At 36.1% G+C, this 15,903-nt stretch overlaps 1 protein-coding gene across 21 annotated transcripts in view; it reads left to right on the top strand.

Moving 5' to 3' along the window:
- The window catches only part of DTNB (dystrobrevin beta), a 291,517-nt gene that overhangs the window by 136,161 nt on the left and 139,453 nt on the right, over nt 1–15,903 (top strand). For all 21 annotated transcript variants that reach the window (XR_010021624.1, XM_063077635.1, XM_063077630.1 and 18 more), the window contains exon 9: nt 14,834–14,958. Coding sequence is in view for 20 of the 21 variants with exons in the window: in XM_063077635.1 (XP_062933705.1) it covers nt 14,834–14,958 (125 nt within the window). In the remaining variant the exon portion in view is untranslated. The remainder of the gene's footprint in view (nt 1–14,833; nt 14,959–15,903) is intronic.

Raw genomic sequence — 15,903 nt, 5'->3', positions numbered from 1 at the left:
GAGATCACAAGACATCTTTAAGTGAGGGAGGTGTATATTAAATGAGAAGTTATAGAAAGGAGCTCCTTACACTGCCTGTTGGAGGCTATCACTATAGCTGATACCTTGAAGCTGCTTTTTCAACTCTTCAGAACAGAGTCAGCATGAGGACCCCCAGCCAGGATGCCACTGTTGACTGAGACTGCAAACAAGTGAGCATTCCTGTGTGGGATGTTTGCATAGCCAAGAACAGTGAAAACCCAGGGGCAGTCCAGCGCAACAGTATAAATGTGAGCATATGAAATATGAAATATAAATATTTGTTGTAAAATATAAGGTGATTTTTAATAGGTTGTAATTTAAATCAACCAAGTTATACATGGAATTTGTGGGTAGGTAGAGCAACAAGGGAAACAAACACATGCTAAAGATTTCAGGAGGAGGATATAAAATATAACCCTAAGTTGTAAGAAAAAATATTTGTATGCATTGAAAATTTAAGGGTGACCACTGGAAGAATTAGATATAAAATAAAAAACATTAAAACTGTTAGGAAAAAATGTAGCAAAAACAACCTAGACCAATCCAACAGAAGACAGGAAAGTAGAAAAAAAGAAACGGTAAACAGAAGACACAAAATAAGTTGCTAGGAATAAATTTAAACGTACGTATCAGTAGTCAAAATAAATGGAAAACATTAAACTTGCCTACTTACAAGACAAAATGCCTCAGATTTAACAAAAATCCGCATACACCCTATTTCAGAGAAGGATCTAAACAGTTGATAACAAATATTATTAGAAAAATTATAAATATTACAAATATTAAAATGAGACAAAACTATGTAAGGCAGACAACATTGGAAGGGACATAGGGAGAGTTTAAAATGCTGAAAAGTATAATTTACCAAGAATTGATATCAGCGTGAGCCTCTTTGTCCTCTTAATAACGCTGTGTATTTGTGTATGTATGTATGTATTTTTGTGTGTATAAGTATATACAGGGATACCTCAGGGTCAACTCCAGACCACCACAATAGGGTGAATATTGGAATAAAGCGAGTTGTAATCTTTTTGTTGGTCTAGGGTCTTGCCTTGATGTTGGTGGCTGCTAACGAGGAGGGTGGTAGTGGCTGAAGGTGGGGTGACTCTGGCAATTTCTTAAAATAAGACAGCAGTGAACTTTGCCACATTGATTGACTGTTCCTTTCACGGAAGATTCCTCTGTAGCATGCAGTGCTGTTTGGTAGCATTTTACCCACAGTAGAACTTCTTTCAAAATTGGGGTCAGTCCTCTCAAACCCTGCCACCACTTTATCAGCTAAGTTTATCCAATATTTTAATCCTTTGTTGTCATTTCAACAATGTTCACAGCATCTTCACCAAGAGTAGACTCCATCTCAGGAAACCATTATCTTTGCTCATCCATAAGAAGCAACTCCTCATCCATTAAAGTTTTATTATGAAATGACAACAATTCAGTCCCATCTTCAAGCTACACTTCTAGTGTACCTTGCTGTTCTAGTTCTCTTGCTATTTTTACCACATATGCAGTTATTTCCTCTACTGAAGTCTTGAACCCTTCCAAATGATTTGTGAGGGTTGGTATCAACTTCTTCCAAACTCCTATTTGGAACTACTATATTTTGACTTCCTCCCATGAATCACAAATGTTCTTAATGGCATCTAGAGTGCTGAATCTTTTCCAGAAGGTTTTCGATTTACTTTGCTTAGATCCATCAGAGTAATCACTATCTGTGGAAGCTATAGCCTTACAAAATGTATCTATTAAATAATGTGACTTGCAAGTCAGAATTACTCCTTGATTCTTGAGCTGTGGAATGGACGTTGTGTTAGCAGGCATGAAAACAGTATTAACCTCCTTGTACATCTCTGTCAGAGCTCTTGGGTGCCTAGGGGCATTGTCAATGATCAGTCGTATTTTGAAAGGAATGTCTTTTTCTGAGCAGTAGGTCTCAACAGTGAGCTTAAAATATCCAGTAAACCATGCTGTAAACAAATGTGCTGTCATCCGGGTTTTGTTGTTCCATTGATAGAGCACAGACAGAGGAGATTTAGCATAATTCTTAAGGGCCCTAGGATGTTCAGAATGGTAAATGAGCAGTGGCTTCAACCTAAAGTCACCAGCTAATTATCCCCTAACAAGAGAGTCAGCCTTTCTTTCGAAGATTTGAAGTTAGTCATTGACTTCTACTCTCTAGCTATAAAAGTCCTAGATGGAATCTTCTTCCAATAAAAGGCTGTTTTTCCTTCATTGAAAATCTATTGGTGAGTGTAGTCACCTTCATCAGTGATCTTATTAGCTAGACCTGCTGGATAACCTGCTGCAGCTTCTACATCAGCACGTGCTGCTTCATCTTGCACTTTTATGATATGGAGACGACTTCTTTCTTTAAACCTCATGAACCAGCCTCTGCTAACTTCAGACTTTTCTTCTGCAGCTTCCTCACCTCTCTCAGCCTTCATAGAATTGAAGAGAGTCAGGGCCTTGCTCTGAATTAGGTTTTGGGTTAAAGGAATGTTGTGGCTGGTTTGATCTTCTATCCAGACCATTAAAACTTTCTGCATGTCAGTAACAAGGCTGTTTAGCTTTCTTCTCATTCATGTGTTCACTGGATTCACAACTTGGCTAACTGTTTGGCACAAGAGGCTGAAATTTTGGCCTATCTCGGATTTTTACGTGCCCTCTCCACTAAGCTTAATTAATTATTTCTAGCTTTTGATTTAAAGTGAGAGACTCGTAACTCTCCCTTTCACTTGAACACTTAAGGCTATTGTAGGGTGGTTAATTGGCTTGATTTAAGTATTGTTGTGTCTCAGGGAATAGGGAGGCCCGAGGAGAGGGAGAGAGATGGGGGGACAGCTGGTCAGTGAAGCAGTCGGAACACACACAGCATTTATCGACTCAGTTCACCGTCTTATGTGGGCACTAATTGTGGCGCCCTAAAGCAATTACAATAGTAACATCAAAGGCCACTGGTCACAGATCACCATAGCAGATATAATAATAGTGAAAAAGTGTGAAGTATTGAGAGAAGTACCAAAATGTGACACAGAGACTTGAGGTGAGCACATGCTGTTGGAAACATGGTGCCGATAGACTCAAGGTTGTCACAAACCTTCAATTTTTAAAAAATGCATTATCTGACAAGCACATAAAGTGAAGTGCAATAAAATGAGATAAACCTGTACATTCATGAAACATTATTATACATACAGACTTTCTAAAAATATCCCCAGTTCTGCCCTTGTCTCTTTGGTTTACTAAATATCCTGTTAAAAACATCAGATTCTTGGCTGCTCAGCATGCTGAAGGGCTTCCCATCACATTCAGGGTGAAAGCCCAGTTCTTACAGTGGCATAAAAGGCCCTATCCCACCTGTCCCCGCTTCCTTCTCTCACCTCGTCTCCGACCCCACGCTCCCTCACTGCATACTGCATTTGCTTCTTGCTGGTCCTTCCACACACCCGGCCAGCTCGCGTTTTAGGGCCTCCATGCTTGCTCTTCCTTCTGTCTGGAAAACTCCTTCACCAGCTGTCCACATGCCTCACTCCCTCTCCTCCTCCTGGCCTTTCCTCAGAAAGAGGCCACAGTGCAGTAAAAAGGCCACAATGCAGTAAAATTAGAAATCAACAGCAGAAAGAAGAAAAATAACCTGAGCACACATCTGGAATTTAAAGAGAAATGAAACTTCTGACTTTATGGAATAAGGAGAATTCATTATCAAAATTAACAAAGTTAAATGACTGGAAAAGCACAACAGATCTAAACCTATGTTGTACATCTCAGATGATCCTCAAAGGAAAAATTATAATCTTACATGTACTTTCCAGAAAAAAAGATTGAAAATAAATGAACCAGATTTCAACTCTCTGAAACTGAAAAAGAACTACTGACAAACCTGAAGTAGAAGAGAGTAATAAAATTACCACAAAAAATTGTTGAAATAGAAAGAAGAAATAAACGGGATCAATATTACAAAATGGTGATTATTTGAAAAAATTAGCATAATAGAGCTAATCTGTTAACAAGTATAATTTTTTAAGAGTATGAAAATAATGTCAGAAATGAAAACAGGGATGTGGGTACAGAACAGTTTGCTTTTTTGTAATTATTAGAGAATACTGTGAACAGCTTTAGGCTGACGAATTGGAAGACTTAAATGAAATGGACATTTTTCTAGGAAAATAGGTATTAACAAATTGGGTACAAGAAGAAGTAGAAAATCTTAATATTCTTCAAATGAGTTAAAAATATTGGAATGAAAATCAAAGGTCTACACCCTAGTGAAAGCATCAAGCCCAGACTGTTTAACAGGTAAGTTCTCTCAAACCTTCAAGAGACAGATAATTTTTATACTATAAATACCAATCTGGAGCACAAGATTGGAGCCCATCCAACCAATTTTACTAGACCAACATAACCTTCACCCCCAATAGGCAAAGATGACACCAAGAAAGAAAACTGTATGCTATCCTCACTTAAGAATATAGGTACAAAAAATCCTACATTAAAAAATTAGTAAATTAATTCAGCATGACCAGGTAGCACTTATCCTGGAAATACAAGAATAATTCAACTTGCATTTAAGATAATTAAATAGAAGTTCTGTCTGTTGCACCAAAATAACTGCTAACTCCAGCAACATGGCAGACTAAGCTGATTATACTCTTTTTTCCCAATGACAGAGACATGCATGCTGGATTAAATATAACAACAACAACAAGATTGAAATACAGAATTGAGCTTGAATGAAAGAGAACTTTCTGGCTATCAGAATTAAGCCCAAAACTGGTATCCCAGGGATGTACCAGACTAGAGACTAGATTTGGGGCCTAGAGGTCTAGGCTAGAGTGTAAAGGCTAGTACTTCAGGAGAACTGCCACCTTAAGAAAAGGGGCTAGAAAACCTCCACTGGCCTGGAAAATGTACGTGAAGTATGTAGCTGCCAGGCTGTAAGAGGAAAAGAAACAAAGTCAGCCTTGGAAAACTAAGGTCATTATCTTTGCCAACCAGAAGTGTCGAATCCAAATTTCAACCACCAGGTTGCATGGAAATGCTCAAACCAAAAAAAGCCAATGTAAGCAAAGCCTCTGGTCTCTACTGGGAGGAAAAGAAAAAAGAAAAGAACGACAAGCTGTACTTTGGGTGGGTGTAGTAAAAAACAAAACAAACAAGCAAAAAACCAATGTGAGTATTTACCCAAGAGAAATGAAACTTCAGCTGCACTGTCCCATATGGTAGCCATTAGCCACATGTGGCTATTTTAAGTTTAAATTAGTTGAAATTAAATAAAATTAAAAATAAGATTCCTCAGTCACAGTAGCAACATTTCTAGTGCTCAATAATGACATGTGGGCAGTGGCTGCCATATTGGACAGTGCAGATATAGCACGTTTCCATCATCACGTAAAGTTCTGTTGGATAGCACTGCTCTGGAGTTCCTTACTGGAAGCAGATTAAAAAAAAAAAAACAAAAACCTCTGTAGCAATAGTACTTCTACAACTCAGATCAAGTGAGACTACCATACGGAAAACAATTCCTATGAAAGGTGAGCTCATTATCAAAAACCGTAAACCCGAAAGAAGAAAAAGCAAAATTGCAAACCCAATCACAAAACAATCTACTAGGAGGGATAATCAACACACACACACAACAAATAATAAGTTTAGAATACCCAGAACTTTAGAAAATGGTATACTTTAGAAGTTAAAGTAAAATGAGGAATAGTGACATTTAAGAAGGAATAAGCTGGTATGTAAAAAGGCCAAATTGGACTTCTAGAAATAAAAAATATTAAGGTTAAGCTCAGTGGAGGGGTTAAATAGCAAATTAGACAGCTAGAGTGGGATTTAGGGACTGGAAAATAGATCCGAAGAAATCAATGAGGATACAAAATACTGAACACAAATATAAGGAGATGAAAAATGTGAAAGGCGATTAAAGGATTTGAAGGATAGAATGAAAATATCAACCTAGAATTCTGTACCTAGCTACCCTGTTCAAGAGTAAAGAAGAAGTAAAGGTATTTTCAGAAAAAATCTTAATGAATTTGTCACCAACAAACCATTGCTGAAGAAACTAATAAAGGATGTACTTTCAGAAAAAAATTAATTGAAGGAAGAAGGAAGACATGAGATGCAAGAAGAAATGGTGCATAGTGGAATTGATAAATATAGGTAAATTTAAATAAGCATCGAGTGTAAAATAATGGCTGATTTTGGTGGGCTTAAAGTGCAGCTAAAGTACTAAACAACTATGACATGAAACTGGTTGAGGTATGATTAAATTTAAAGGATTTTAACTTACAGGATGAGGGTACAGATACTGATTAAGACTGGTAGTGTTCATGTTAAAATAGAGAAGATTCCTGACTTGTCTGAGGATTTAATAGGCTTTGGACTAAAGGCCCTATACTTGGGGATGTTTTTTCTGCTTGCATCCCTCGGATGGTGTGGCTTGGAGCTCAGGATGATGCACTCAGAGACAGTAATTGGAAGTGAAAATGACAGGAATGGGCTCAAAGTCACCAATCCTGAGCTTTTTCCATTAGACTGTTATGCTCCCAAGTGTCAGGGCCTGTCAGCATGTACCCTGAACTGAAGATCATGCTGTGTAAGGAATTAGCTTGAGGATGATGGAAGGTACAGTGATTGGAGCTCAAGAAAAAAAATTTTCAGTGTCTTGGTGCCTGGTCAATGGTCATCTGAGGCAAACAAAGTCTCAGTCCTGTCACAGGAACACAGTGCGATGGTTGCCCCACATGTCACCTTCTGCTCCCTACCTTGTAGTCTGCCCCTTTGTTGGAAACTCTGACCCCACCCCCCCAAGGTGGTACTTGGTGTCCCCACACTTGGCCATGGTGTATGCTTCTCTCTAACTCCTTGTCAAAATGTCTCACTGTTCTGGGCTGTCTCTCCCAGTTTCTTTGTTCTTTCTCTGAGTAATTGTATCTGTTGAGGGGCTTTGTTGTACCAAGAAGAGAGTAAGATAGGCCTAGTAATATGAGCTTTGGTTCTTGCGCTGAGCTTTAATTTCTGCACCTAGAAAATCGAGACTTTTAACATCTAATTCGTAAGACTGTTGTGAGGGCTAAATGAGCCTTTGCATGTGCAAAAAGTACCCATCATGACTCTGACACTAAGTTCTCAATGTTACTTTAATTAAAAAAAAAAAAAAAGTAGACTTTTTGTATTTGTGTAATTGCCAAAAAAGATATAACAAGCCATAGAATGAATAAAAATATATTAGTAATCAGTAAATTAAATTTCCCAGATAAAAAGCAACATTTGTCAAATGGATATTTAAAAAAATCTGGCTCTATGTTGTTTACAAGACACAGCAAAAAACCTCCCCCCAAAACAACAAAAAAACCCCACACAGAAAAGTTGAAAGTTAAGGATAAAAAAAAAGATGTACCAAACAAAGTATTAATCAGAATAAATTTGATTAGAAAAAGGATTTCAAGGCAAAAATCTTTGCCAGAGAAGATAGAATGAGAAATTTTGTGATGTATATTTTATCACAATTTAAAAAATCTTTACCAGAAAGTTTTCCAAAGATAAAAAGATGAAATGAACAATTCTACATTAAAACACATTTAAAGGTGTAACCATAAAATATATAAATTAAAAATTAATTAGAACACAAGAGACTGAGAAATATATTATCAAAATGAGTAACTTTAACACACCTCCTTCAATAGTTGTTAGATTCATTAGACAAAAAATGAGGAATGTAGAAAATTTGAATGTAGCCAACAATTAATTATTGCACACTATTTTTTTTAAACACACAAAAATTGAGCACATATAGGAAGCCTCAAAAAAGAATTAGTATCACATAGACTATATTTGAGAAGTAACAAAAGAGAAACAACTTTACATTTGGTTATTGAAAGCTTAGTTGAAATGAACAAATTTTTTTTTTGCATTTAAAAAAATATTTTTAAATTTTATCATTACATAATGTAAACATTTTCTGTGGCTCTTTACCAATTTCTCCTTAGTTTCCTCCCCCCACCTCCTCCTTTTCCACCTCTGGTGGTCTCAGTTCCGTTCTCTCCTTTTGAAGGTTCAAGGAATTATTGTGATTGTTGTATCTTTTTTTTTTTTCTTTCGTTTGTTTTATTTTTCCAGCTCCCACTTATGAGTGAGGACATGTGGTATTTCTCTCTCTGTGCTGTGCATTTGGTTATTGAAAGCTTAGTTGAAATGGGCAAATTCTTAAAACAACACTGCTTACCCAAACTGGTTTAAGATGGAATAGAAAACCCAAATAGTAGCATGATCATTAAAGAAATTGAATTAGTAGCTTATTATCTTTACACAAAGGCAACAACCAGGCCTGAATGACTTACCCAAATTTCAACATTCAAATAAAAGGATAATTCCAGTATTATACAAAATTTCCCAGATTTTAGAAAAAATAATGAGCATTCCCAATTTCATTTTTGAGCCTAGAATAACCTTGTTACCAAAACCTTACAAAGTCAGCAAGAAAAAGAAAATTATAATCCATTCTCATGAACATAAATGAAAACCTAAACAAGATATTAGGAAACTGAATCCAGCAGAGCTACAAAATATCATGTCCACACTGGTTTTATTCTGGCAGTTAAGGTTGTGTTATTGTTTATTATATACATAGATTGTTGGATTAAATCCATATAGTTATCTCAAAAGACTCATAAAATATTTACTAAAACTCAGCATCTGTTGACAATTTGAATACCTACACACACACACACACACACACACACACACACACACACACACACAAAACAACAACAAAAACCAAAAACCCTTAGCAATTTAGAAGTAGAAGGAATTTCTTAATATAGGGTATTTATAAAAACTGATAGCATTCAGTATATTTACTGGTAAAATGTTGAAAGAATTTAAGATTGGAAACAAAACGAGGCTTGCTATCACCACTTTTATTTAATATTTTATTGGCAATCCTAAGAAGCAGCATAGTAAAAAAAGAAAAGAAATAAAAGGTGTTTGAAGGAAAGGAAACAAAATTATCATTATTTCATGACGGTCAGTGTAGAAAGTCTGAAAGAATCTCTGGATAAATCATTAAAATTAAAAGGGAGCTGGGGCTACAGAAGTAAAAAGAGGTAAATAGGATCATATCAAAATTTAAAACTTTTGTGCATTAAAGGACACAACAGAGTGAAAAGGTAACCTGTGGAATGAGAGAAAATATGTACAAATCATATGTCTGATAAGGAGTTTATATCCAGAATATGTAAATAACTACAACTCAGCAAAAACCCCCAAATAACCCAATTGAGAAATGAGCAGACTTGAACAGACTTTTTCCAAAGAGGATATACAGATGGCCAGCAAGTACATATGAAAAGATGCTCACTAATCATTAGGGAAATCCAAGTCAACACAACAGTGTGCTATCACCTCACGCCCATTACAATGGCTACTGTAAAATAAATAAATAAAAAGTAAACAAGTGTTAGCTAGGATGTGGAGAAATTGCAACTCCTATGAACTGTTGGTGGAATATAAAATGGTGCAACCTTTATGGAAAACAATATGGCTTCTCAAATAATTAAAAATAGAACTACTATATGATCCAGCAATTCCACTTCAGGGTTTATAGTCAAAAGAATGAAAGCAGGGTCTTGAAGAGATATTTGTACACCTGTGTTCATAGCAACACTATTCATAAAAGACAAGAGGTGGAGGCAACCCATGTGTCTGTCCATTGGTGGTTATCAGGAATGGGGCGTGGTGCGGGGAGGGGGCAAAGGGTAGTTGTTTAATGGGTGTCACTTCAATGGCTTCAGTTCCACAAGGTGATAAAGTTCTGGAGATTGGTTGCACAACAGTGTGAATATACTTAGTGCTACTGAATTGTACACTTAAAAATTATTGAATTGGTAAATTTTATGTGTATTTTACCACAGTTAAAAAAAATATAAAAAAGAGCAGAGTTGCTGGATACAAAATTTATTTGTAAAATAATTAGGAATAAGAAACAGATGCATAGATCCTTTACGGAGAAGAATTTAAAACTTTACTGAAGAACATTAAAGAAGGCTTAAATGCTTGGGGAGATGAACACATTCATGGAAAGAGATGTTCAGTGTGTAAAGATGTCAGTTCTCTTTGAAATTATCTATAGATATGATCAGTTCCCATTGAAATCCCAACAGGATTTTTTGTGGTAAGTGACAAACTGATTCAAAATTTAAGTGGAAGTGCAAAGGGTCGTAAATAATGAAGACACTCCTAAAGAAGAATATCTAGTTTGGGGCACTTGCGCTACCTGAAAAGATAAGAGGAAGCTGTAGTAATTTAGTCATGGTGACATTGGTACAGGGGTAGAAATAGAATATTTTTCTAGTAGGAGAGAATGGATTATTTATTAAATGATCTTGAGACAATTGATTATCCATTGGATTCTTTCCTCTTACCTGTCAAAAAATCAGTTCTCAGTACATTCAGACTTAAATATGCAAGGTAAAAACTAAAACTTTAGATGAAAACGTGGGAGAATATTTTTATGACCTTAGGGAGGGAAATATTTTCTTAATATTTTAAGATATTTTGTGTTTTACAAAAAAGTATCTTAATATTGTAAGATATTTTGTATCTTACAAAAAGCATAAAATATAAAGGAAAAGATCACTAAATTAGGACTGCTGATATTTAAAGATGACTGTTCATCAGAAACATGATAGACTGAGAAACAAGTTTCAAAGTAGGAGTTGTTTGTAAGACACAACTTTCCTAGGAGTAAAGTACAAAAAAAGATAATGAACTTTCATAGGTCAATAAGAGAAAGGCAATCCAGTTCAACACCATGGCAAATATAGGAACAGGCATTTCACAGAAGAAGGAAAACAAATGGCCCATAAACACAGGAAAAGATGCTCAATCTTTTTAATAATCTGAGAATTGCTAATTAAAACCACAGTACCATTTATCATCCACCAGCTTGGCAAATGTTATTCTGTCTGATAATGACAAAGGTTGGCCAAAATGTGGAGTTTCAGGAACTCTCTCACACAGCTGAAAGGAGTGGAAATTAGTGTAACCGCTTTGTAAAGACAACTTGGCAGTGCTTCATCAAATGGAATGTGCTTAACCCTATGACCCAATAATTCCACTCTTAGGAAATTCTTACACATGACTACCAAGAGACATGGACCAGAAAGTTTATAGCAGCACTGTGAATGATAGGGAAAAAATGGAAACAACCCAAGTGTTCATCAGCAGTGGAATGGATATATAAATCATGATGTTGTTAAGCCATGAAATACCATCAAGCAGTGAAAAAATGAGTGAATTACAGTAACATGGATGAACATGGATACATTGTAACAATTTTGAGTGGAATAAGTAAGTTGCAGAAGATTATATATTTGTAGGTCTATGTAGGTTTTTTTTGGGGGGGGGAGGGGGGAGACCGCTAAGGGGATGGTAACCCTTGGCTTGGTGTCGCCCGCACCGTGCTCAGCCAGTGAGCGCACCGGCCATCCCTATATAGGATCCGAACCTGTGGCCTCAGCGCTCCCAGTGCCGCACTCTCCCGAGTGAGCCACGGGTTCGGCCCCTATGTAGGTTTTAAACATATCTAAACAATGCATTATTTATACATAATTGCTAAAATAATAAAATCAAGGAAATGATTAATGCAAAATCCAGTTTAGTGATTACCAGGACAGGAGGAGGCATGGGGGGAATGGGATATATTAGGATAAGGGCCCACAAGGACACTTCAAAGTGACCGTAATGTCGTTTCTCAGGCAGAATAGTGGGAAGATGAGTATTTGTTTTATAACTTTTCAAACTGAACATATTCATGCTATACTCTCCTTGGTATATTTTTAAAAAGTAAGCTGTAGTATTTTTAAGAGATGATAGGAAATGTTTTGAAATTAGGTAAAGTAGATTAGGTGTGGAAAAAAAAAAAAAAACCATTGCCTAAGAGGGTTTAGAGGAGATTTAATTTTTTAAGTCTTCTCCATTATATCAGTTTTAGAGTCAGGGGAAAGTACAGAGACCAAAAAGAGCTTCTCTGGCATGGTGGCTTAAATGAAGTGTAGGAGACACAATTCCTAGCCTGGACTCCTTTTCTCCCTCCCTTACTCTCTTCGTCACTTCCTTAAATCTTTATTCATTGACTACCAAGTCCAGGGCATTGTACTAAGGGCTGAATAGACAGAAGGGTAATGTTCCTGTCTTTGCACTTGCAGCATTTTCAAACTCATGCTTGGAAAATTTGTTATTAGAAACTTTGTTATTAGACCTAAACTAACTCCTTAACAAAATTCATGTCAGGTCCATATCATAATCACTGTGAGATCTTTTTTTAAGGAAATCACTTATTTATATGTTTAGACAATGTAATTGAATGCATGGCTTGAAAAATTTCAGGCTAATATCCTACTTGGTTTGGTCATAGACCTTGGTTAATAGTCTAATTCTTATATATATTTATTTCAGGTTTTTTTCCTTCCCATTACATACCAAGTATTTCTTGATGTGCTCTAATTATTTGAAATTGACCTTGATGTGTTGATTTTACCTTTCTCTCTATACTTTTGAAGCTTGAAATTGGATCTAATCTTAAAACTGGTCTTAAAGCAGTATTTTCAAGAGCTTCACAAGCATACTGCTAGAGAATATTAGGTGATACAAAGGCTAACATTTACTTCAGTAGTTATGAAGATATTTTAATGCTTATTATAAAGTATATACATGAAACCTGTATTTCATGGGCATTATATTTAGGATAGAGCTAAAGTAGTCTATATGATAATACATCTCACATAGATTTCATGAATTAATGGTCCAGGTGGTTCTCAGATACAGCATAAAGCTTATGTGGTTTGGTGAGGAAGAAGCAATCTAGAAAATTCATCTAGACAAAAAAATTATTCAAATAACATATTTTATTACAGGACAGGTTCTGGAAATACAAAGATGTATGAGAGGTAGACCCTGCCCTTCAGAAGCCGCAGTCTAACAGAGATAGGCAAATAAATGAAAAATTGCAAAATAGCACAGTAAGTGCAACAGTGAGAATATGTACAAGATAAATAGGTAGCCTGGAAAGGGAGTCACTGCCTTATGGAGCAGTGAGGGGTCTTCACAGAGGAAGGGATACTTGTAAGCAGGCTTGAGAGATGAGTAGAATATTTACAGAAAGATTGGAAAAGGGAGGCCTGGGAAAGGCACGTGCCAAGGGATAGAGACCTAAAAGAACATGGTGTATTGGGTTAACTGTGAACAGCTCATCACACACTAGTGGAGGTGAAAGGAGAGAGAGGCGGCAGCTGGATGTGAAAGCTCTTGTATGGACTGTGATGGCATTTATTTAGATCTTATTCTGTAAGTGATTATCAGCCTTGGAAAGGTTTTTTTGGGGGCAGCTGGCCAGTATAGAGATCCAAACCCTTTACCTTGGTGTTGTAACACCACACTCTAGCCAACTGAGCTAAACAGCCAGCCCCCCTTTGAAAGGTTTTAAGCAGAAGAGTGACATGATCTCTAGGGGCAGTGCAGAAGATAGATTACAGGGGGAAGAATCAGAGTCACATTATAGCTAGTTGTTTGGCAAAGAGAAAGTAGAGAACATTAGGGGAGAAGTTCAGAATTTCAGCTTTGTTTGGAGTTGGATGATTTGCAGGAAATTAGGTTACATCTAGACCTTTCCCAGAATTTAATTCATTGAAGGGGATAGTCGTAGGTGATTTGGAGCCAATATACGAAGTTTCTGAAGAAATTGGTTTTACTCAGTCTTTATTATAAACAAGTATTAATTAACTTTGCCTATATGGTCTTAAAGGCAAACAGATGTGCATTTGTTTTGTGTTGAAATGTTACAGCAAGCAGCATATAAAAGTCAAGTGGGGATGTATTGATGAGGCACACAGCTGCAAACAAGGTCTGTTCTCCAGTTAAAGTGGCACATATGTTAATAAACTGCAGAGGCAGTAGAATGAAATATTTAAGCTTTTTTGCAGTTAATATCCTGCTTGGAAAAATCTCAGACAACAGTGTTATATAAAGAGAATTGGGTGGACAATAAAATCTGTATATAAAGAGCCTTCTCTATGGGTTTTAGAAGTGAATGTTCTGTGTAACTTAATTGTAGCATATTGTTTATTTTTGTGCATATTTACTATTAAATCTTAGACTTAATAGTCTTTGGATTTGGTGTGTATTACTGTACCTTCTGGAGGAATGTATTGGTATACTATGTTATTTTTGTACTCTTAGCATATCATGATTTAGAACCACAGGTCTGATGCTGACTGCCTGTGTATGAAAGTATACACATTTGTGTCTGCCTACATAGCCAGACCCTTAATACCAAATCCCTCACATTTATTTGGGAGTATTTTAGTGTTTTGGGATGTGTCTGAGTCAGCTAATTTGCTAACATCCATAAACCATATACTCTTAACATTATCCTAACCTTTTAGTATTATAGACCATCAAAAAGTTCTGACTCTGATTGGGAAATTATCATCTTTCCAAAAATGATCCAGAAGCATCAAAAGAGGGAATTCGTTCAAAGGGCACATAGAAATGTCCAGAAGGAAAGTTCACATTAACCTGATAGTGTGACTTTATAGTAGAAATGAAGGAGCAACTGCAGAAATGAAGAGACCACAAATGACCTTGGGACAACTTCACGTTTCTTTCTGCAGGGCTCAATAATGTTGACTGTAATGAAACTTGATTTGTATTTGAAAAGGTATTTTCTATGCTCTTGTCACCAAGTTCTTTTGAAGTTCTTTTTTTTCTTTTGGAGAATTAATTCCTTATCTCCTTATTTTCTACTTTGACACAGAAATCCCCTGCAAAGAAGCTGAGCCATGCAATTAGTAAATCTTTGGGGTGTGTACCCACCAGAGAACCCCCACATCCTGTTTTTCCTGAGCAACCAGAGAAACCACTTGACCTTGCACATATAGTGTAAGTATACACCTGAATGTGGATATGGATCAAACTGAAATGGGGCCTTGCAGACTTCTTTTGGATCAAAACCAAATATCATCTAACATGAACATTTAACTTTCTGATTTTTACTTTCTTTTGGGGGAACTTAGACTTCAAGCTTTCATCTCTTTAAATCACCATAAATATCTACATGGAAACCTAGCTTCTGATTCCTGAAGCCTAAGTATTATAGCAGTTTCCAGAAACATGAATACATTGAAGAGTAATTACTGTGCTGGTTTTAGCTGGATTGCTGTTTGTTGTTTGTATGTTCTCTTAAATCAGTGGTAGAGATCATTTCTTCTCTGCAGCAATAATGTCCATAGAGACTTAAATTAGTTTGGACATGGAAATGAAAATCAACTTAATTTGTTCTTTTTTGTTTTGAGAGAAAATTAGAAAATATAAGACTATACTATATAAATAAAACTAGTGTTTTATATACAAGGGTACTTCAAAAAGGTCATGGAAAGATTCGTACTATCTTTCAATTCTTTTTCCTTAAACTTTTTGAAGCACCCTCATATATATTTAGTTGAATATTTATTTATTCCAGTGTTAAGTAAAGCAAAGCTAAAGGAGAACAAAACAGTTAGAGAAACAGTGAAAGAGGAAAGGTGTAAGGAGGAAGAGAAACAATGAGGGAAGAGATTCAGCCTCTGGACTGATTTCTTTACTCTGAATGATATGAAATTTACTTTGCTGGATAAATTTGGTGGAGAGGATATTCATTTTCTCTTACCTACATAATGGAAAGTAGTTTGACTAAATGAGTTCTTGTGGATCTTGATCTTTTCTCTCATCTTTCTTTTAATAATTAAAAAAAAACCCTTTTATATTCATTAAAAGAATACATGCATATGGATTAAAAGTTCAGTAATATAGGAGAGCTTATAATAAATGCAAATACACCCTCCCACA

The sequence above is a fragment of the Cynocephalus volans genome, chromosome 14 (genome assembly GCF_027409185.1).
Source record: "Cynocephalus volans isolate mCynVol1 chromosome 14, mCynVol1.pri, whole genome shotgun sequence".
NCBI lineage: Eukaryota > Metazoa > Chordata > Mammalia > Dermoptera > Cynocephalidae > Cynocephalus > Cynocephalus volans.
Note: the sequence above shows the minus strand (reverse complement) of the source record. Positions and strands in the feature narration are given on the sequence as shown.